The sequence below is a fragment of the Pseudophryne corroboree genome, chromosome 10 (assembly GCF_028390025.1).
Source record: "Pseudophryne corroboree isolate aPseCor3 chromosome 10, aPseCor3.hap2, whole genome shotgun sequence".
Taxonomy (NCBI): Eukaryota; Metazoa; Chordata; class Amphibia; order Anura; family Myobatrachidae; genus Pseudophryne; species Pseudophryne corroboree.
The window spans coordinates 328,268,359-328,291,607 of NC_086453.1; the positions used below are offsets into that span (position 1 = coordinate 328,268,359).

The 23,249-nt window shown below is 46.1% G+C and overlaps 1 protein-coding gene across 1 annotated transcript in view; it reads left to right on the top strand.

The window, feature by feature from the left end:
* The window catches only part of MPZL2 (myelin protein zero like 2), a 66,753-nt gene extending 43,790 nt beyond the window's left edge, over positions 1-22,963 (top strand). Inside the window, exons 3-6 of the mRNA XM_063943591.1 lie at positions 8,615-8,825; positions 17,729-17,870; positions 18,662-18,753; positions 20,031-22,963. Coding sequence (XP_063799661.1) covers positions 8,615-8,825; positions 17,729-17,870; positions 18,662-18,713 — 405 coding nt within the window. The 3' untranslated portion in view covers positions 18,714-18,753; positions 20,031-22,963. The remainder of the gene's footprint in view (positions 1-8,614; positions 8,826-17,728; positions 17,871-18,661; positions 18,754-20,030) is intronic.
* Positions 22,964-23,249: the final 286 nt, after the last annotated feature.

Genomic DNA, 23,249 nt, shown 5'->3' on the forward strand with positions numbered 1-23,249 from the left:
ATTTCTTTCCGTACGCATGCGCAGTCAATCGATAATCTGCCGTCTTGCAAAGCCGCACAACAGCGATCAGGTCTGAATTAGGCCCCAAGTTATGATGCAAGTGGAGCAAATATATGTGTATTTATATGCAGGGTAAATAAAAGCTGCTTTTGCATGTAGACACAATAAAAAATGGTTTGGGGCCCAATTCAGACCCGATCGCTGCAACGGCAGCGATCACAGTCTGAAGCCCTTTGCGTGTGCGCACCCTGTGAAGCCCGGTGAGATGCAAAAGCATTTCAGGGCTGCGATCGCCTCTGCCTGATTGACAGGCAGAGGCAGTCGCAGGGCAGGAGGGGGCGTGCCAACTGCGTTAGAGCGCCGTTGGTAGTGAGCAGTCTGGACAATGCTGGCGTGCCATGTGATGCTTTCGCACTCGTGGAGGGAAGGCAGGCATGAGTGTTACATTGTTACAAATAATTTTATATATATTTTTTTATTGTTTTTGGAGCAACCAGTTGCCCTTGTTTGAATATTGAGTGCTTAGCAACAACATTTGTTTCAATAAAACTACCATGATTCTGCCTATCAGACTGAGATCGTTTAACTAGCACAATACCAAGCGGGGGGATTCAGAGCTGATCATAGATGTGCTAAATTTAGCACATCTACAATCAGTAATACCCCTTTTCCACTAGCTCAAAAAACACGGGTAAATGCACAGGGGCGCGCATTTACCCGTGTTTTTTGCAAGTGGAAAAGGGTCCCCCCGCAAAAACCCGGATCAAGTGACCCGTGAATCCTAGCCAGTCCTATCTACCTGGGTAGGACACGGGAATGATCCGGGTAGGGTTGTAGTGTAAGCGGAAGCCGTGTCGATCCGACACGGCTCCCGTTTACACTGTATGGAAGGGCAGAGTTGGGAGATCATGTGATCTCCCAGCGCCGCCCCTGCCACGTCACTAGCAGCGTCACCAACCCGGCAATATGCCGGGATGGTGACTGCTGATGGGAAAGGGGGCTGAGCACGGGTCGCAGCCGGGCAGCTCCCGTGTCAGGCTCCCGGCCGTCAGGCCCTGCCGCTGCAGTGATCCAGTCTGAATTAGACCCTGAGAGTGTTTAACTAGCACAATACCAAAGTAACCATTGTTTCTTGTGTCTTTTCACCTGCTTAAGTGCAGGTGTCATTTTGGATACATTCACAGGCATTCAAGCTGGTTTGCTGCTTATATTACTAGATATACTTTATTCATCTTATCAGCGCTTGTATTTGTTTGTTTTGTTGCTTTTGCATGTAGCCCACAAATACTGGACAGCTTTGTTTTTACATAGCGACTTACAGATGAGTTCTTGCACATCTTTGCGGCGATGTGTATGCATGTGTGCAGGAATCCCAGCAGAGACTACGCGCGATTAGGTGCAAGCAGTTGCTGCCGCAATCGCACAGTGCATTTGCTGTGGTTTGGGGGTACGACTAATCGCATGTGCCAGTTCTCAGGCACGCTAATTGCAGCAAACCAGTCACCATGACAAATTGGAGTTTCGCCCCTCTCAAATCTAAAGCTCAGATTTATCAAGCCTTGGATGGAGATAAACTGCACGGATATAAAGTACCACCCAACCAGCTCCTAACTGTCATTTTTCAAACTCAGCCTGTAACATGGCAGTTAGGAGCTGATTGGCTGTTTTTTTTTTTTTTTTATCACCATGGCTTAATAAAGTTGAGCCTAAATCTCTCTGCACATGTTACATCTGCCCAGTGGTGCAAGTAGAAATATTTTCTTAGTGGTACTGAGTGCCGGAAAATGGGCGTGGTCATGCTGCTATTGGGAGTGGCTACATGACACTAGCGGCGTGGCCACACGACAGCCATTTTTTTTTGTAATCTGGAGACGAGGCTAAACATATATAGTGATGGCTCCAGTATAATAGAAATATATAGTAATACCCCCAATTTAATAACAATATATAGTAATGCCTCCATTATAACAGAAACTGTTCCATGATAGGCGAGCAAAAAGCTTGTCTGATCTAAAATCGGGTGACCAAGTCCGTCTCAGAGATCACGAGAAAGGTATTTGGGTGCAGAAAGGTATTGTGCAAGCACAAGTAGCACCAAGATCTTATACTATACGTACAGAGCGTGGAACGGAAGTAAGAAGAAATCGGGTGGATTTAAGATCTCAACCTAACCATAATGAAGACAACATGACTGAAGAATACCCTTCATCTGACATGTATGATGATCCTGATAATGGTGAACAAACCACGATTCTAGAAAGGTCCAACATGGTCGATGAAACACAGACTGTGTATGAAAAACCCAAAAGGGAAATACGCAGACCTGAGAGACTCATTGAAACGTGTTAGATGATGTTCTTAATATGACGTTGTTAATTGTTGCATTGAAGCGTACAGGGCTTATCTTTAAAGAAAAGAGGATGTGATGTTAGTGTATTAGAATGCTTAATATTTGTAGACACTCCCTTACTGATCTGTGTAAGCCTGAATCTTCAGTGATGGTCCCTGGGACCAGGGGGATGCTGGGAAGTGGGTGGTCCAGTGTGCAGTGTGCCTGGAGTTGGTGAGGGAATAAACAGCACAGCAGTGAACTCACATGTCTCTGTGTCCTGATGACTGGATTTACAAACGTTTGAACAAAACATGTGGCACATTATAATTGTGGAAATGGCAAAGTGTGTGGCAGGTGGGCACTGATTACCTGCTGCCAAATTCTTATGGGTACTCCGTACCTGAGCGTACCCGCATACTTGCACCGCTGCATCTGCCCCACTTGCAGTGCAACATGGTTTTGCCAAGGTGCAAAGTGACATTTTGTTTTGTTTTTTTGCTTTAAGTTAGGTACACAATATTTTTGTCATCCCAATCAATTTTTTGGCAAATCGAAGGCTCCAATATCTTACATACTAATGCCCAGATTGATCAAGCCTTGGAGATTGATAAATAGCATAGTGCAGGGGTAGCCAACCCTGGTCCTCGAGAGCTACCAATGGTTCACATGGCAGGTGCACATGTGCAGTTATAAAACTAACTGTCACATTTTAAAAGATCCACAGGTAGACTCTGTGAAGAGACCTGGAAAACATGCACTGTTGGTAGCTCTCGAGGACCAGGGTTGGCTACCCCCGGCATAGTGATAAAGTACCAACCAATCATCTCCTAACTGTCATTTTTCAAACACAGCCTGTAACATGGCAGTTAGGAGCTGATTGGCTGGTACTTTATCACTGTGCTATTTATCACTCTCCAAGGCTTGATAAATGGGCCCTTAAGCGATTCTTTTTTTTTTAAATAACTGATTTTCTGCCACACCGCACTGAATTTGCATATGTCCGACCACAAGAAGGATGACATAGTCATGGAATAACATGGGAAAAATGGGTCATATTATCCAGAATACCAATACACTGCATGATATTGGGCGCTTGAGGTCAAGATTTTCTGTCTTGGCCGACTGATCCGATAATCAATGGACTGTACTTGTAACCATGATCTCTCCAGTTTATCGGCAAACTGACAAAATGATTGTTTATACTCACTATACAATAAAACAGGCCAAACACCAAATTATTGGCAAATTGGCCCAATAATTACTTAGTGCATACCTAACTTTATTCCAAACTCCGAGTCAGCCCCTTACTGTCTAAATTTATTATGTTGGAAACCCATTTTATTTGCTAAAAGTTCTTTAGATGGAAAGGATATACTGTATATGTGGGATGCAGTTAAAATGGCGGCTGTCGTAATCCCGGTGTTCAAGCAGAGCCGGCCCTAACCAATATGATGCCCTAGGCAAGATTTTAGCTGGTGTCCCCTAGCAGTGCTGCTAGTTTGCCTCTGACCCTGCATCCCTTTCCCATCACCATCACCCCTCGCCCATAGCAGTCCTCATTTTGGTGCTCCTCCCCCTTATATTTTAAATAGGAACAGTGCGCACATTCGGTGCGCAGCCAAAAAAGGGGTGTGTTCTTGCCCGGAAGGAGCATGGCCACACAATAGTACCCCCAATTCAACACCACACAGTAGTGCAACTTTATTCACATTATATCATGTGATCGTGCCCCTTATTCACATTACATCACACAGTAGCACCACTTTACCTTATATACGTTACTCCTCACAGTAGTGCCCCTTATACACATTACATCACACCATATTGCTCTTTATTCACATTAGACCATACAGTAGTGCCCTTTCTATACATTACGCCACATAGTAGAGCACCTTATACACATAATGCCACACAATAATGCCTTTATACACACAATACCACAAGTAATGTCCCTTATGCATGACACACATTATTAATGTCCTTATAAACAGGATGCGACCAGTCAGATAAACTGTGTTAGCAGCGGAAGGGAAGGAAAACTTCCCTCCGCTGCTGCTGTCAGAGGGACCGGAAGGTCCCTCTGCCTTCCAGCACCCAGACCACAGTGTTACCATGCTGCCGATCACTGCTGATCGGTCAGCACGGCAGGATACCCTATCCCCAGCGGCTGAAGACAATGGTAGACTGCTAGTACGTGTAAATCATCGCCCCCAAGCCACCCCCAGACCCCCCCCTGTGTATCTTTCAGTTGTATGCAAAGAAGAAAGATGGGAGGGGGGGGGGGGGGGGATGTCTCAAAGGTGGTGCACTCAATTATAACATTTAACTTTTATTAGTATATAGTTTAAGAAATGAGTTAAAAAGTGAAAATAAGGTTAAAAATGTTAAAGTGAGATAGCAAAGAGTGGAAAGTGTGTAAAAGAAGATGCACGGTTTGCTTTATGGAACCATTTGCATTCAACTTGAAAATTGATGTGTCCATGGTAGCACCCCCAATTGTAATTTGCAATTGGAATATCATTCTTCATATGGGGGTCTTTTTTCTGCTGAAAGCAGCAATATGTGAAGATATCAGTAAGCCTGTGCGACCAATATATTTCTTTACCTATCAGCTGCCCAGACTCTAAAAACTAAAGTCGCAATGGTTGCGATGTTACCGATGTTCCGATGGTCGTGATGTTCCCAATCGATGTTTTGATGTTTGGGGAAAATATTTTTTTTTATGTAGAAAACTTTTTTTCCCTTTAAAAAAAAAAAAAAAAAAATCATTTTGGATAGGGTTAAATTCATGTTCTTCGCCTAATTCACATATAATGTCCCTTACACATACGTCGCACATTATTAATGCCCTTATACACATAATGACACACATAATGCCCCTAAAACATATGCCGAACTCTATTGCACAATCAGCCCACCCTCACACAGCACTCACACGGCCGCTAACACTGTGACCTCTGCCTCTGCTTGGATACAGATGTGTCCTCATACATCTTGCCTCAATACGTCATGCAGCAGGATATGCCTGGCGTGAGTCAGCTGGCAGCTCCTGGCCAGCTCTGCTAATGCCGTGCACCTTTTTTGCTAAAAATGCATCTTATTTGCATTGCTATGTGACTAGGACGCACAAGCAGCTTCTACCGATTAAAATGATATGCAGCATGCCTATATTCTGTGTGTGGCTGTATCTGTATACAAAGTGCTACTTTACAGTGATTTCCAGTGATACACTGTAACGTAGCATTTCGGCTGCAGATACAGCCGCAGTCACACACAGAATATAGGCATGCTGCATATCATTTTAATCAGCAGAAGCTGCTTGTGCCCCTAGTTATACCAAATAACCTAGGCATTTGCTTAGTTTGCCTACGCCTAGGACTGGCTCTTTGTTCAAAAGACCGACATCGGAATCCCAACAGCCGGCATTTTACTGACAGACAACAAACCGACACCCACCTGTAATTCCCACTCGGTTGGTGGGTCCATGCCACTAACTAAGTGGGAATAGAACCTGTGGTGAGCAAAGCTCGCCACCTGGCCCAAAGCGTGGCGAGCACAGCGAGCCCACGAGAGGACTCACCGCTGGTGTTCCAGCAGATGGGAGGTCGCTGTCGGTATACTGACAGCCGAATCCTGTCTGCCGGTACATCATACTGGATCCGTATATGCAACATGTACTAGACTATGGGCAGGATGGATGTATTAAGCATTAGAGGGAGATAAAGAACCAAAAAATCAGCTCCTGTCATTTTTCAAACACCGTATATAACATAGCAGTTAGGAGCCGATTGGCTGGTACAGCCTGAGTCTTCCATAACCGTAATTCTAAAAACTGAGATATTCCAAAAACTGGGATATTTCGGGCAGCCATGACATCATGATGGGACCGGACGTCAACTAGTGCCTGTAGACAATGCCTGGTGGTGTGGCTATAGCTTTGCAGCCATTCCCTCACTGGGAACTGCTTCTTTATCTCCTGCACAACACCGCTCCCACCCCCTCTGCGACACACACCAACACCCCCAACGACACAGTCGGAGCCAGATTGACACTGAGCCGGTCTGCCATTAATCAAGTTCTGAAGCCAAGAGAAGAAAAAACAATGATTTTTTTTTCCAATTCTAATAAAACTAACCCTAGTGTATGTGGTGTTGAGAATATAGATTGTAAGCTTCTCTGGCAAGGGCTGATGTGACTGTTAAATTATGCTCTATAAAGATCTCTGTAGTATGTAGTTCATACTTGCCTACTTTTGAAAAAACATTTCAGGGAGATAGTGAAAGTAACACCTATAGGGGGTAATTCCAAGTTGATTGCAACAGGAAATTTGTTAGCAGTTGGGCAAAACCATGTGCACTGCAGGGGGGGGGGGGGATATAACATGTGCAGAGAGAGATAGATTTGGGTGTGGTGAGTTCAATCTGCAATCTAAATTGCAGTGTAAAAATAAAGCAGCCAGTATTTACCCTGCACAGAAACAATATAACCAACCCAAATTTAACTCTCTCTGCAAATGTTATATCTGCCCCCCTGCAGTGCACATGGTTTTGCCCAACTGCTAAAAAATTTCCTGCTGCTTGGAATTACCCCCATAGCGTGGACGCGCACGGCTACATCAGAGAGGCGTGTCATGAAAATTGCTTACATCCAAATGTAAATGAGCCCCAAAGTTAGTATGCTGTATACACATATACTGTAAGTGGCCATGAGAAACCTTATTTAAAATGTATGTAGCCATAGGGATCATTGTGCCTTATAACCAATACAGGGAAATGGCACTGATGAGCCCATTTGAATGGATATATCTCTGATTCATTGTTGCCCCCTAGAATGTAACAGCTACATAATGGGGGTAAGGTACAATGAGGGAGATTGCTGGACTATTCAGGGAGTGAGGGAGATTGCTGCTATTTCAGGGAGTCTCCTGCAGAATGAGGGAGGGTAGGCAACTATGATGTAGTTCAAAATTCCAATATGACATTTTGTAAATCCATTAATATCTGCACTGATTTGTAAGATCGCTACTAAATAATTTCTGCTGTGTCAGCTGTAATGCCCAGTGCCCGGGAGGGTTCCGATCTTGCATCTGTAAACATTTTCCTACTCCACCCCTTATCCACCCACGTCTTAGTATTTGCCAGAATTCCTCCTATCTCCGCACCTTTAGAACTCGGTGACACTGAGCTTGCCCTAAACTTCAGTCATTATAACTCATTAATATTGGCAATTTACAATGTTATGTTCATGTGTGTCATTTTACTTGAGATAAGTTACTTCCCCCCCTACCACGTATTTCATATTTGAGAGCAGAAATATTTATATCCAAGTCCTATCAATGGTCCCGATTCAGACCTGGTCGCTTTTGTGTGAATTCGCACAGCGGCCGATTATCAAACTACTGTGCATGAATAACCCGCATGCATAACATGCACACTACGATGCGTATGTGCTGTGCGGTACCAGCGGCACATCACTCGTTTAATCTCCATGTGCTCTCCTGAAACTGTCCGTGATGGTTGCAGTCATCACACGTAGCACTCAATTGAATCCCTCGGTTCCAGTCATCAGTGACAAGAGCCTCGCATCCTAACTCTATGCAAGACACTACTTCTTACTTTCAGATCTATTTATTGGGCGGCCGTGCGGGATGTAGGCTGAACTCAGACTTTTTTTTTAAACGGGGCAATAATTTACAAGGCTATGGGGGACATTTACTAAGCAGTGATAAGAGCAGAGAAGTGAGCCAGTGGAGAGGTGGCTCCATCAACCAATCAGCAGCTCTGTATCATTTGATACTATACAAATGATAGATGTTACTTCAGGGCTGATTGGTTACCATGGGCAACTTCTCCACTGGCTCACTTCCCGCTCTTATCACTGCTTAGTAAATGTCCCCCTAAGCCATGTAACTGATTTTCTATCACTGTAATAATGGGTGTCAGAATAATAGTGTTATTACATAATTAGTAGGAATCATTATGTCACTACGCATCCCATGCAATCCTGCCTCCACCAACCAATCAGGAGGGGAAAGGTCCCTGTCCCCACTCGCCGTATTTCTCTCCTGTGGTTGTGAACATTCCAGTGATCTATTAAATGGGTTACAGGGATATGTAGGAGATAGACTGAGCTCAGTGAGGTGCTCACACCCTAGGCAAAAGTATTGAGAACATTTTTTTATTCATGTATTGTAGGAAAAGGTGTTAATAGTGCAGGTCTGCCAGGTGGAAGGCTCAATAATTTAGTAATGTGAATTATTAATCGCGTTTTCCTTTCCACCAGGTATTCACTTACCATAAAGGGCCCCTGTCGCCGGAAGACGGCCATTTTGGCGGTCGTATCATTTGGGACGGGGATGTTAATCGTGGTGATGTATCTATAATTATCCGGAATATCCAACCAAAAGATAACGGGACCTACCTATGTCAGGTTCTAAACAAACCTGATGTTCATGGGGAGGTGGGAGAGATTACAGTCGAAGTGGTAGACAAAGGTAAGTCGTTATGAAAGCAATCTATGTGTACTTTAAATAGGACCTATATCGCCTCGGAAACCATTATTTTTCTGCTAGACTGTTTTAAAAATACCCCCCCCCCCCATATTTACAGACTGACAATAGAGACGGGATACGGACGTTAGGTCGACCCATCTTAGGTCGACACTCATTAGGTCCACCACTGAAGGTTGACATTAGCACTAGGTCGACATGCAATAGGTCGACAGGTCAAAAGGTCGACATGAGTTTTTCAAAAAATTTTCATACTTAACAATCTACATGGACTACGATTGGAACGGTAACCTGTGCAGAGCGAAGCGAGGCACCTTGCCCGAAACTCGCAAGCCATGTGAGGGAACACGGTGCACTAATTGGGGTTGCCCATCACTATATGCAGAAAACGACACAACCCCCCCAAAAAACTCATGTCGAAATTTTTACCTGGTGACCTAGCACGTCGACCTAACGCCCATGTCGACTTAGTGCCTGTCAATCTAATGCAAATGTCGACCTTCAACCTTCAGTGGTCGACCTAATAAATGTTGACCTAAGTGGGGTCGACTCAACTACCCATACCCATAGGGACACATACAAAGAACATGCTAAACAGTGCTTTGTCCCTCTCACACCAGCCCTCTTCTCATGGTATGGAACAGCCGTAATTAGCATGCTATACAGCCTGGTTAGCATTAGAGATGAGCGGGTTCGGTTTCTCTGAATCCGAACCCGCACGAACTTCATGTTTTTTTCACGGGTCCGAGCAGACTCGGATCCTCCCGCCTTGCTCGGTTAACCCGAGCGCGCCCGAACGTCATCATGACGCTGTCGGATTCTCGCGAGACTCGGATTCTATATAAGGAGCCGCGCGTTGCCGCCATTTTCACACGTGCATTGAGATTGATAGGGAGAGGACGTGGCTGGCGTCCTCTCCATTTAGATTAGGGTTGAGAGAGAGAGAGAGAGATTGACCTGAGGCTGTGATACTGTAGAAGAGAGTGCAGAGTTTAGTGACTGACGACCACAGTGACCACCAGACAGTGCAGTTGTTTGTTTTATTTAATATATCCGTTCTCTGCCTGAAAAAAACGATACACACAGTGACTCAGTCACATACCATATCTGTGTGCACTGCTCAGCCCAGTGTGCTGCATCAATGTATATATATATCTGACTGTGCTCAGCTCACACAGCTTATAATTGTGGGGGAGACTGGGGAGCACTGCAGTGCCAGTTATAGGTTATAGCAGGAGCCAGGAGTACATAATATTATATTAAAATTAAACAGTGCACACTTTTGCTGCAGGAGTGCCACTGCCAGTGTGACTAGTGACCAGTGACCTGACCACCAGTATATATAATATTAGTAGTATACTATCTCTTTATCAACCAGTCTATATTAGCAGCAGACACAGTACAGTGCGGTAGTTCACGGCTGTGGCTACCTCTGTGTCGGCACTCGGCAGCCCGTCCATAATTGTATATACCACCTAACCGTGGTTTTTTTTTCTTTCTTTATAGTCATACTAGTTACGAGTATACTATCTCTTTATCAACCAGTCTATATTAGCAGCAGACACAGTACAGTGCGGTAGTTCACGGCTGTGGCTACCTCTGTGTCGGCACTCGGCAGCCCGTCCATAATTGTATATACCACCTAACCGTGGTTTTTTTTTCTTTCTTTATACATACATACATACTAGTTACGAGTATACTATCTCTTTATCAACCAGTCTATATATTAGCAGCAGACACAGTACAGTGCGGTAGTTCACGGCTGTGGCTACCTCTGTGTCGGCACTCGGCAGCCCGTCCATAATTGTATATACCACCTAACCGTGGTTTTTTTTTCTTTCTTTATACATACATACTAGTTACGAGTATACTATCTCTTTATCAACCAGTCTATATATTAGCAGCAGACACAGTACAGTGCGGTAGTTCACGGCTGTGGCTACCTCTGTGTCGGCACTCGGCAGCCCGTCCATAATTGTATATACCACCTAACCGTGGTTTTTTTTTCTTTCTTTATACATACATACTAGTTACGAGTATACTATCTCTTTATCAACCAGTCTATATTAGCAGCAGACACAGTACAGTGCGGTAGTTCACGGCTGTGGCTACCTCTGTGTCGGCACTCGGCAGCCCGTCCATAATTGTATATACCACCTAACCGTGGTTTTTTTTTTCTTTCTTTATACATACATACTAGTTACGAGTATACTATCTCTTTATCAACCAGTCTATATATTAGCAGCAGACACAGTACAGTGCGGTAGTTCACGGCTGTGGCTACCTCTTTGTCGGCACTCGGCAGCCCGTCCATAATTGTATATACCACCTAACCGTGGTTTTTTTTTCTTTCTTTATACATACATACTAGTTACGAGTATACTATCTCTTTATCAACCAGTCTATATATTAGCAGCAGACACAGTACAGTGCGGTAGTTCACGGCTGTGGCTACCTCTGTGTCGGCACTCGGCAGCCCGTCCATAATTGTATATACCACCTAACCGTGGTTTTTTTTTCTTTCTTTATACATACATACTAGTTACGAGTATACTATCTCTTTATCAACCAGTCTATATATTAGCAGCAGACACAGTACAGTGCGGTAGTTCACGGCTGTGGCTACCTCTGTGTCGGCACTCGGCAGCCCGTCCATAATTGTATATACCACCTAACCGTGGTTTTTTTTTTCTTTCTTTATACATACATACTAGTTACGAGTATACTATCTCTTTATCAACCAGTCTATATTAGCAGCAGACACAGTACAGTGCGGTAGTTCACGGCTGTGGCTACCTCTGTGTCGGCACTCGGCAGCCCGTCCATAATTGTATATACCACCTAACCGTGGTTTTTTTTTCTTTCTTTATACATACATACATACTAGTTACGAGTATACTATCTCTTTATCAACCAGTCTATATATTAGCAGCAGACACAGTACAGTGCGGTAGTTCACGGCTGTGGCTACCTCTGTGTCGGCACTCGGCAGCCCGTCCATAATTGTATATACCACCTAACCGTGGTTTTTTTTTCTTTCTTTATAGTCATACTGGTTACGAGTATACTATCTCTTTATCAACCAGTCTATATTAGCAGCAGACACAGTACAGTGCGGTAGTTCACGGCTGTGGCTACCTCTGTGTCGGCACTCGGCAGCCCGTCCATAATTGTATATACCACCTAACCGTGGTTTTTTTTTCTTTCTTTATACATACATACTAGTTACGAGTATACTATCTCTTTATCAACCAGTCTATATATTAGCAGCAGACACAGTACAGTGCGGTAGTTCACGGCTGTGGCTACCTCTGTGTCGGCACTCGGCAGCCCGTCCATAATTGTATATACCACCTAACCGTGGTTTTTTTTTCTTTCTTTATACATACATACTAGTTACGAGTATACTATCTCTTTATCAACCAGTCTATATATTAGCAGCAGACACAGTACAGTGCGGTAGTTCACGGCTGTGGCTACCTCTGTGTCGGCACTCGGCAGCCCGTCCATAATTGTATATACCACCTAACCGTGGTTTTTTTTTCTTTCTTTATACATACATACTAGTTACGAGTATACTATCTCTTTATCAACCAGTCTATATTAGCAGCAGACACAGTACAGTGCGGTAGTTCACGGCTGTGGCTACCTCTGTGTCGGCACTCGGCAGCCCGTCCATAATTGTATATACCACCTAACCGTGGTTTTTTTTTCTTTCTTTATACATACATACTAGTTACGAGTATACTATCTCTTTATCAACCAGTCTATATATTAGCAGCAGACACAGTACAGTGCGGTAGTTCACGGCTGTGGCTACCTCTGTGTCGGCACTCGGCAGCCCGTCCATAATTGTATACTAGTATCCAATCCATCCATCTCCATTGTTTACCTGAGGTGCCTTTTAGTTGTGCCTATTAAAATATGGAGAACAAAAATGTTGAGGTTCCAAAATTAGGGAAAGATCAAGATCCACTTCCACCTCGTGCTGAAGCTGCTGCCACTAGTCATGGCCGAGACGATGAAATGCCAGCAACGTCGTCTGCCAAGGCCGATGCCCAATGTCATAGTACAGAGCATGTCAAATCCAAAACACCAAATATCAGTAAAAAAAGGACTCCAAAACCTAAAATAAAATTGTCGGAGGAGAAGCGTAAACTTGCCAATATGCCATTTACCACACGGAGTGGCAAGGAACGGCTGAGGCCCTGGCCTATGTTCATGGCTAGTGGTTCAGCTTCACATGAGGATGGAAGCACTCAGCCTCTCGCTAGAAAAATGAAAAGACTAAAGCTGGCAAAAGCAGTAGCACCGCAAAGAACTGTGCGTTCTTCGAAATCCCAAATCCACAAGGAGAGTCCGACTCCAATTGTGTCGGTTGCGATGCCTGACCTTCCCAACACTGGACGTGAAGAGCATGCGCCTTCCACCATTTGCACGCCCCCTGCAAGTGATGGAAGGAGCACCCGCAGTCCAGTTCCTGATAGTCAGATTGAAGATGTCAGTGTTGAAGTACACCAGGATGAGGAGGATATGGGTGTTGCTGGCGCTGGGGAGGAAATTGACCAGGAGGATTCTGATGGTGAGGTGGTTTGTTTAAGTCAGGCACCCGGGGAGACACCTGTTGTCCGTGGTAGGAATATGGCCGTTGACATGCCTGGTGAAAATACCAAAAAAATCAGCTCTTCGGTGTGGAAGTATTTCACCAGAAATGCGGACAACAGGTGTCAAGCCGTGTGTTCCCTTTGTCAAGCTGTAATAAGTAGGGGTAAGGACGTTAACCACCTCGGAACATCCTCCCTTATACGTCACCTGCAGCGCATTCATAATAAGTCAGTGACAAGTTCAAAAACTTGGGCCGACAGCGGAAGCAGTCCACTGACCAGTAAATCCCTTCCTCTTGTAACCAAGCTCACGCAAACCACCCCACCAACTCCCTCAGTGTCAATTTCCTCCTTCCCCAGGAATGCCAATAGTCCTGCAGGCCATGTCACTGGCAATTCTGACGAGTCCTCTCCTGCCTGGGATTCCTCCGATGCATCCTTGCGTGTAACGCCTACTGCTGCTGGCGCTGCTGTTGTTGCTGCTGGGAGTCGATGGTCATCCCAGAGGGGAAGTCGTAAGACCACTTTTACTACTTCCACCAAGCAATTGACTGTCCAACAGTCCTTTGCGAGGAAGATGAAATATCACAGCAGTCATCCTACTGCAAAGCGGATAACTGAGGCCTTGACATCCTGGGTGGTGAGAAACGTGGTTCCGGTATCCATCATTACTGCAGAGCCAACTAGAGACTTGTTGGAGGTACTGTGTCCCCGGTACCAAATACCATCTAGGTTCCATTTCTCTAGGAAGGCGATACCGAAAATGTACACAGACCTCAGAAAAAGAGTCACCAGTGTCCTAAAAAATGCAGCTGTACCCAATGTCCACTTAACCACGGACATGTGGACAAGTGGAGCAGGGCAGGGTCAGGACTATATGACTGTGACAGCCCACTGGGTAGATGTATGGACTCCCGCCGCAAGAACAGCAGCGGCGGCACCAGTAGCAGCATCTCGCAAACGCCAACTCTTTCCTAGGCAGGCTACGCTTTGTATCACCGGTTTCCAGAATACGCACACAGCTGAAAACCTCTTACGGCAACTGAGGAAGATCATCGCGGAATGGCTTACCCCAATTGGACTCTCCTGTGGATTTGTGGCATCGGACAACGCCAGCAATATTGTGTGTGCATTAAATCTGGGCCAATTCCAGCACGTCCCATGTTTTGCACATACCTTGAATTTGGTGGTGCAGAATTTTTTAAAAAACGACAGGGGCGTGCAAGAGATGCTGTCGGTGGCCAGAAGAATTGCGGGACACTTTCGGCGTACAGGCACCACGTACAGAAAACTGGAGCACCACCAAAAACTACTGAACCTGCCCTGCCATCATCTGAAGCAAGAAGTGGTAACGAGGTGGAATTCAACCCTCTATATGCTTCAGAGGTTGGAGGAGCAGCAAAAGGCCATTCAAGCCTATACAATTGAGCACGATATAGGAGGTGGGATGCACCTGTCTCAAGCGCAGTGGAGAATGATTTCAACGTTGTGCAAGGTTCTGATGCCCTTTGAACTTGCCACACGTGAAGTCAGTTCAGACACTGCCAGCCTGAGTCAGGTCATTCCCCTCATCAGGCTTTTGCAGAAGAAGCTGGAGACATTGAAGGAGGAGCTAACACGGAGCGATTCCGCTAGGCATGTGGGACTTGTGGATGGAGCCCTTAATTCGCTTAGCAAGGATTCACGGGTGGTCAATCTGTTGAAATCAGAGCACTACATTTTGGCCACCGTGCTCGATCCTAGATTTAAAGCCTACCTTGGATCTCTCTTTCCGGCAGACACAAGTCTGCTGGGGTTCAAACACCTGCTGGTGAGTAAATTGTCAAGTCAAGCGGAACGCGACCTGTCAACAACATCTCCTCCTTCACATTCTCCCGCAACTGGGGGTGCGAGGAAAAGGCTCAGAATTCCGAGCCCACCCGCTGGCGGTGATGCAGGGCAGTCTGGAGCGACTGCTGATGCTGACATCTGGTCCGGACTGAAGGACCTGACAACAATTACGGACATGTCGTCTACTGTCACTGCATATGATTCTCTCCCCATTGAAAGAATGGTGGAGGATTATATGAGTGACCGCATCCAAGTAGGCACGTCACACAGTCCGTACTTATACTGGCAGGAAAAAGAGGCAATTTGGAGGCCCTTGCACAAACTGGCTTTATTCTACCTAAGTTGCCCTCCCACAAGTGTGTACTCCGAAAGAGTGTTTAGTGCCGCCGCTCACCTTGTCAGCAATCGGCGTACGAGGTTACATCCAGAAAATGTGGAGAAGATGATGTTCATTAAAATGAATTATAATCAATTCCTCCGTGGAGACATTGACCAGCAGCAATTGCCTCCACAAAGTACACAGGGAGCTGAGATGGTGGATTCCAGTGGGGACGAATTGATAATCTGTGAGGAGGGGGATGTACACGGTGATATATCGGAGGATGATGATGAGGTGGACATCTTGCCTCTGTAGAGCCAGTTTGTGCAAGGAGAGATTAATTGCTTCTTTTTTGGTGGGGGTCCAAACCAACCCGTCATATCAGTCACAGTCGTGTGGCAGACCCTGTCACTGAAATGATGGGTTGGTTAAAGTGTGCATGTCCTGTTTATACAACATAAGGGTGGGTGGGAGGGCCCAAGGACAATTCCATCTTGCACCTCTTTTTTCTTTTCTTTTTCTTTGCGTCATGTGCTGTTTGGGGAGGGTTTTTTGGAAGGGACATCCTGCGTGACACTGCAGTGCCACTCCTAGATGGGCCCGGTGTTTGTGTCGGCCACTAGGGTCGCTTATCTTACTCACACAGCTACCTCATTGCGCCTCTTTTTTTCTTTGCGTCATGTGCTGTTTGGGGAGGGTTTTTTGGAAGGGACATCCTGCGTGACACTGCAGTGACACTCCTAGATGGGCCCGGTGTTTGTGTCGGCCACTAGGGTCGCTTATCTTACTCACACAGCTACCTCATTGCGCCTCTTTTTTTCTTTGCGTCATGTGCTGTTTGGGGAGGGTTTTTTGGAAGGGACATCCTGCGTGACACTGCAGTGCCACTCCTAGATGGGCCCGGTGTTTGTGTCGGCCACTAGGGTCGCTAATCTTACTCACACAGCTACCTCATTGCGCCTCTTTTTTTCTTTGCGTCATGTGCTGTTTGGGGAGGGTTTTTTGGAAGGGCCATCCTGCGTGACACTGCAGTGCCACTCCTAGAGGGCCCGGTGTTTGTGTCGGCCACTAGGGTCGCTTATCTTACTCACACAGCGACCTCGGTGCAAATTTTAGGACTAAAAATAATATTGTGAGGTGTGAGGTATTCAGAATAGACTGAAAATGAGTGGAAATTATGGTTTTTGAGGTTAATAATACTTTGGGATCAAAATGACCGCCAAATTCTATGATTTAAGCTGTTTTTTAGGTTTTTTGGAAAAAAACACCCGAATCCAAAACACACCCGAATCCGACAAAAAAAATTCGGTGAGGTTTTGCCAAAACGCGGTCGAACCCAAAACACGGCCGCGGAACCGAACCCAAAACCAAAACACAAAACCCGAAAAATTTCCGGCGCTCATCTCTAGTTAGCATGTTAGGAACTGCCAAAGTTGAGCTTTTTATTACTTTGCCACAGACAATTTAATGTCTGCTCTTGACAACATTTTTTTGGGGGGGATTCTAAGCTGATAATAGCAATGCTATACTCAGTTCCAGGGCCACCATCAGGGGGGGACTGCCGGTACTGGAGTCCTGGGCCCGGACAGAGAGGGGGGCCCGCTCCTGGCTCCTACCGTATAATTGTGTGCCTTCAAGAACTTTTTCCTTTGCCATAAGCACTGCACTCCATTCATCCAGACTGTGGCAGACTTTGCAATCAATCTAAAAATCCTCAGGGCAAACCAGCGCGTGACATGCAGTGCTTTGCCGTGAGGAGTTTAGATTGATTGTAAAGTCAGCCACAGTCTGGATGAATCGAGTGCTGAATGAAGCCCATGACCCTGCACCCCTGCTAAGACCCCTGAATAAAAGTGGCTGAATATCACTCATGGGCAGTGGCATAGTTCATGGTGGTGATGGTTAGTGAAGGTCCCAGTACTGACGCCATGTAGGGGTGGAGTGCTGCTGCTGAAAACCGCACCTTAGGAGTAAGGTAAGGGGGCTGCCTATTTTGCCGGTTCTGGGCCTGACAAATTCTGATGATAGCCCTTCTCAGTTCACACAAGGATTTCTATTCTTCTCTCTATCAATGCTAACTTTAATTATTGTGCTTTTGTTTATGTAACCTGATGTTGTGCTCCATCTTTTCACAGTGAAGTTCTCAGAGATGCTGGTGCTTTTGCTGGTGATTGGGCTTGGAAGTCTTTTAATAATTCTGCTGGTCTTATCTGTGGTTTTGTATCGATACTGTCGCAAGCAGAGGACTCATAGTACTGCCGTGTCAGTTTTGGAATGGTGAGCGGACAATTATTTAGACTCTCTGAATGGGTGAGCAGGCAGCACTGTGTACAGTAAAATAGCAGCAGGAACTAGAACATTATTATGTTGGTTGTTGTTAGAACATAGGATAAGGATGGAGGGTCCGAGAAATGGATGGAGCAGAGGCGGAACTACCATTGGTGCAGCAGGTGCATTGCATCGAGCCCATGAGGACTAAGTAGCCCACTGCTGCCCAGACCAACAATGAGTTATCCCCTGGCTCCCATGCAGACCATTTTGAGCAATGTCAGATGAATGGCCCAGTGCAGAGAGCAGGGTGGGCCCCACTGTCTGAGGGACCTGCCCCAGTCACCCACTGCCTCCCCGTGTCACCCTCTGCCTCCCCCTACCTTCCGCTGTCACCCTCTGCCTCCTTCTACCTTCCACTGTCACCCTCTGCCTCCCCATGTCACCATCTACCTCCCCCTACCTTCCGCTGTCACCATCTGCCTCCTTCTGCCTTCCACTGTCACCCTCCTCCTCTCTATGTCAACCTCTGCCTCTCCCTGACTTACGCGGTCACCCACTGCCCCGTGGCATATTGTGAACTTGGGTTGGGGTGGAGGATGGGGATTCAAATTATATTTTTGCCCCTGGGACCACCACTCAGAAGTTTCGCCATGGAGGGATGGAGGTTGATCATTTGTGATTAAAAGAAGAATGGAGATAGAAATGAAAAGGTGGTGGGTAAAGGAAGGCATAATAGAGAGGATAATATCAATATACAGACAAAGTGTAAGGATGATTCTTCCGTTCTTTCTTCTTAGTACAGAAAAGTTAAATGAGAAACCACAGGATCTGATGGATGCCAATGCATGACCGGAGGTGCCAATGCATGATAGGAGATGCCATTCAAAAGGTCAGTGCCTGCAAACCACAGGTTTACTGTTGCAAGGTCCAACATTCCTGGAATAATTGTAACCGCTTTGACTGGGTGCTTGTGCACAGTACTGGAATATTCCCTATTTTAATCATCATGTGTGGGGCTAAGGCATGCTGTGTACAGGGGAATGCACAGACTATACATGGTTTTCTGTTCTCTCTCTCCCCTGCATGTAGGGCCATTGAGATGACAGTGGGGCATGAGTACTGAAGAGCACCCTAAATTTGGGCCATTTATTTATTAGTGACCATTAAATGTAGGGTGGATGAGAAGGCATTGCTGACCATCAGCACAGCAGAAAGTAAGATGTGACAGAGGGGCACACCTCTACCCCTCACATGGACTGGATTGTGAGAATAGCCCACCATACACCCACCCGATCTCGGGCGCCCAAGGTCCTCTCAAGAGTAGGACCCCTAACCGTACTTCAAAGGGAAAAGTGCCTCACAATCATACAAATATAACTACAGCCACTGATAAAATGTGCCATTCCGTCAAACACCAGAATGCCCACCAGGAACAAAACAAACCATAGCATGCAACTGTACTAGGGTGGTAGAGCGAGGAACTCCAGGAGAAAACCCTCCCTTTACCCAACAGTATGACTCCTATTAATCCCTCTCGAGCCTTTTCTGATAGGCTGACTCACTCAAATTCAGCTGTCAGTCAAAGAATGGTAGTTGCTAGATCCTAGTGTGCTAAAGGACCTCTAATGTCAGGGGAAGGAGCATGGTCCTGGTGGTGGTGAACGAAGCGAGCCTGCGAGGGTAATTTTAGGGTTCCATGTTACCGAACTTCCGCCTCCCCCTCTTGACATCAGAGGTCCTTTAGCCTTGTAGGATCTAGCCATAACCGTGGTGACACTATGCCTGGAAATCTGCAGGTTGGGAGATCTTGCTCCATCACTAATAGGTAATTACTATTGAATGAAAAGGGCTGTGATAAAGTGGTCTGTTATTGCAAGTATATCCTTGTTGTGAGGGACATGTATCAAACCTTCTAAAGAAGTGCCCATAGCAGAATGTTCTAGCTAACCTTTATCAAGTGCAATCTATGAAATGATATCTGGATGTGGATTGGAAAACTTCTCATCTGTCCTAATTAGTCTGATACATGATCCCCTGTGCATGATATCACAAATCCACGATGCGATCACATATTAAACAAAAAAGGCTTAAAGCCAATCCGCAAGATAGCAAAATATAATGTATTCTTCAAGTTTTGCTAAATGTCATCATTACTCTCTTACACAGGTTGACTCAGAAGTTCAGTGACTCTGCCCCGTTCCCTGTGACAACAACAAGGATTGGCTCGTGACCTGTAAAGACCTAAGATTATGGAAAATGCACACAACCTATTCATTTCTGGAGAGCGAAGGCATCTTTCTCTTGTCCTTTATACCTCTGAATTCCTGGATCTGCTGCACCGGATGCACCGTACTTACAGTATTCCAAACATGATATTATATCAGCATGGATTTGGCTTATGTGTCATTTGACAGCATGAGGAATTGCTGTCTCCTGCCAGAGGCTTCCTACTGCCAGACAGACTCCCTCTCCGGCGCTGGGAGACCGATCACGTACAACACTGCTATATCATTTTTATATGACTGTAAATATGCAGGCTTGCGTGTTATATAGCTGCAACACAACGGGGCTACACACTTTTTCTATAGTCGTTCCTCTTTGTATTGTAAATTAATTCTACACTGCGCATGAACTTTTCAGAAACCTTTGTAGTGGTTACAAATTTTCCTCTACCCATTTGCCTCTACTGCGTCAGCGGCTGTCCGCCTCTACTGCGTCAGCGGCTGTCCGCCTCTACTGCGTCAGCGGCTGTCCGCCTCTACTGCGTCAGTGGAGCACTGTGTATAGAAGTCACTTGCACTATTTAGAAAATTGCCAGATGTTGCAGGTATTGCACAATGAATGGCCTCATTCTGCGATGGATGCAAGACTGTCTGTGGATACATCTCCTCATATTAATCAACTGTGTGTGCGTCGGAGTATGCAAATGCAACTGTGGGTCAATAAGAGTCCTACTGATCTCTATTATATCTCAACTTGTAGCTGAGTGGGTGTAACTGGGTGACAGTAAGTGCGCCCGTGGGCATAAAGGCAGAATTGTGGGCTTTTCAGAGTTCTGCATAGGCATAGATCCATCTGATTTCAGACAGATCTCTTGCACCAAGGGCTGGTGCAAATATATGCTTAAAGGGAAACTTTCACAGACGGAGGGCAGAGGTCACATAGAGCCAACTCTGAATAAAGGCGGATATTCGTGTTTCTATCCAGACATGGAAAGTGGCCACAACTGTATCTGCAATGAATTGTCACTGAGCCTATAGAATGATTTTGATCATCAGGACCGTGACAGGGCTATAATCCACCTTGTGCCAACTCTGCCTCTGAGCATGTGACGACATGATGTCACATTGGAGGGGCCAGGTTTTCACTCCAAGTGGCTCTAGAACAGTGATGGGGAACCTTTGGCACTCCAGCTGTTGTTGAGCTACACATCCCAGCATGCCCTGCTACAGTTTTGCTATTTGGCCATGCTAAAACTGTAGCAGGGCATGCTGGGATGTGTAGTTCAACAAGAGCTATAGTGCCAAAGGTTCCCCATCACTACTCTAGAGGCTGCCCTTTGCCTTTCCAGGGACCTTGCAAGCCATATGCAGGTGCCATGGGTCAATGAAGGTGCTGTACACCCCTGCTTATGGTTCTGTCGGTCATTGGTAGATGCACAGACCTAGCCAGGGACGTAAACTGGAAATGTCTAAGCACCACAGCCAATATTGTGACTATCATAGACAAATGCACCCAAAATGCCTGTTACATTCCCAGTCAGTATCCAATAGGTCTGAGTACTTTTGTATATTTTGAGACACATTTTATTTCCTCTGGGACAGAGCCCCTTATGCTGCTATATTTACGCCGATGTACATAGCATTCTTAATACTTTAGAAATTACTAAGGAAAGAGTTTTATAAAAAATTTTTTTTATATATAAAAGCCATTATTTTTGGTAGACCATGTGCCTTACTTACAGTAGCTTATGTACAGCATCTGCTTTGTGTGTGGCAGGCGGGGCTCCCAAGCATTGATGGGGAAATGCAGGATGCTTTGTGTGTGGCAGGCGGGGCTCCCAAGCATTGATGGGGAAATGCAGGATGCTGTGTGTGTGGCAGGCGGGGCTCCCGAGCATTGATGGGGAAATGCAGGATGCTTTGTGTGTGGCAGGTGGGGCTCCCGAGCATTGATGGGGAAATGCAGGATGCTTTGTGTGTGGCAGGCGGGGCTCCCGAGCATTGATGGGGAAATGCAGGATGCTGTATATGTGGCAGGCGGGGCTCCCGAGCATTGATGGGGAAATGCAGGATGCTTTGTGTATGGCAGGCGGGGCTCCCAAGCATTGATGGGGAAATGCAGGATGCTTTGTGTGCGGCAGGTGGGGCTCCCAAGCATTGATGGGGAAATGCAGGATGCTTTGTGTGTGGCAGGCGGGGCTCCCGAGCATTGATGGGGAAATTCAGGATGCTTTGTGTGTGGCAGGCGGGGCTCCCGAGCATTGATGGGGAAATGCAGGATGCTTTATGTGTGGCAGGCGGGGCTCCCGAGCACTGATGGGGAAATGCAGGATGCTTTGTGTGTGGCAGGCGGGGCTCCCGAGCATTGATGGGGAAATGCAGGATGCTTTATATGGTAGGCGGGGCTCCTGAGCATTGATGGGGAAATGCAGGATGCTTTGTGTGTGGCAGGCGGGGCTCCCGAGCATTGATGGGGAAATGCAGGATGCTGTATATGTGGTAGGCGGGGCTCCCGAGCATTGATGGGGAAATGCAGGATGCTGTATGTGTGGCAGGTGGGGCTCCCAAGCATTGATGGGGAAATGCAGGATGCTTTATATGGTAGGCGGGGCTCCCGAGCATTGATGGGGAAATGCAGGATGCTTTATGTGGTAGGCGGGGCTCCCGAGCATTGATGGGGAAATGCAGGATGCTTTATGTGGTAGGCGGGGCTCCCGAGCATTGATGGGGAAATGCAGGATGCTGTATATGTGGCAGGTGGGGCTCCCGAGCATTGATGGGGAAATGCAGGATGCTTTACAGTATATGACAGAACCTCTAGCGACTATCAGAAATGTTTGTGCAAAAACAAATAAATGTTATCATATGTCTACTAAATATTAACAAGAAAAGAGTGTGTGTTTTTTGCTTTGCTTCCAAACTAATATTATGTGGGGGGAAAAAAACACAGTTCATGTCACATGGTGTCCATGGGGAATGTCAGACTGGGGCATGAAGGGCCCACCGAGGAATGCAATTGTAAGGGACCATGCTTAGGGGTGTGGGCAGTCTCCAGTGGTTTGGATAGCCATTAGTGCATGGTCTGGGCCCCTTGATAAATATATACAGTGAATATTTCTAGTGCATGCATGATAACGTAGCAGCAATGCATTGTAGAGAACAC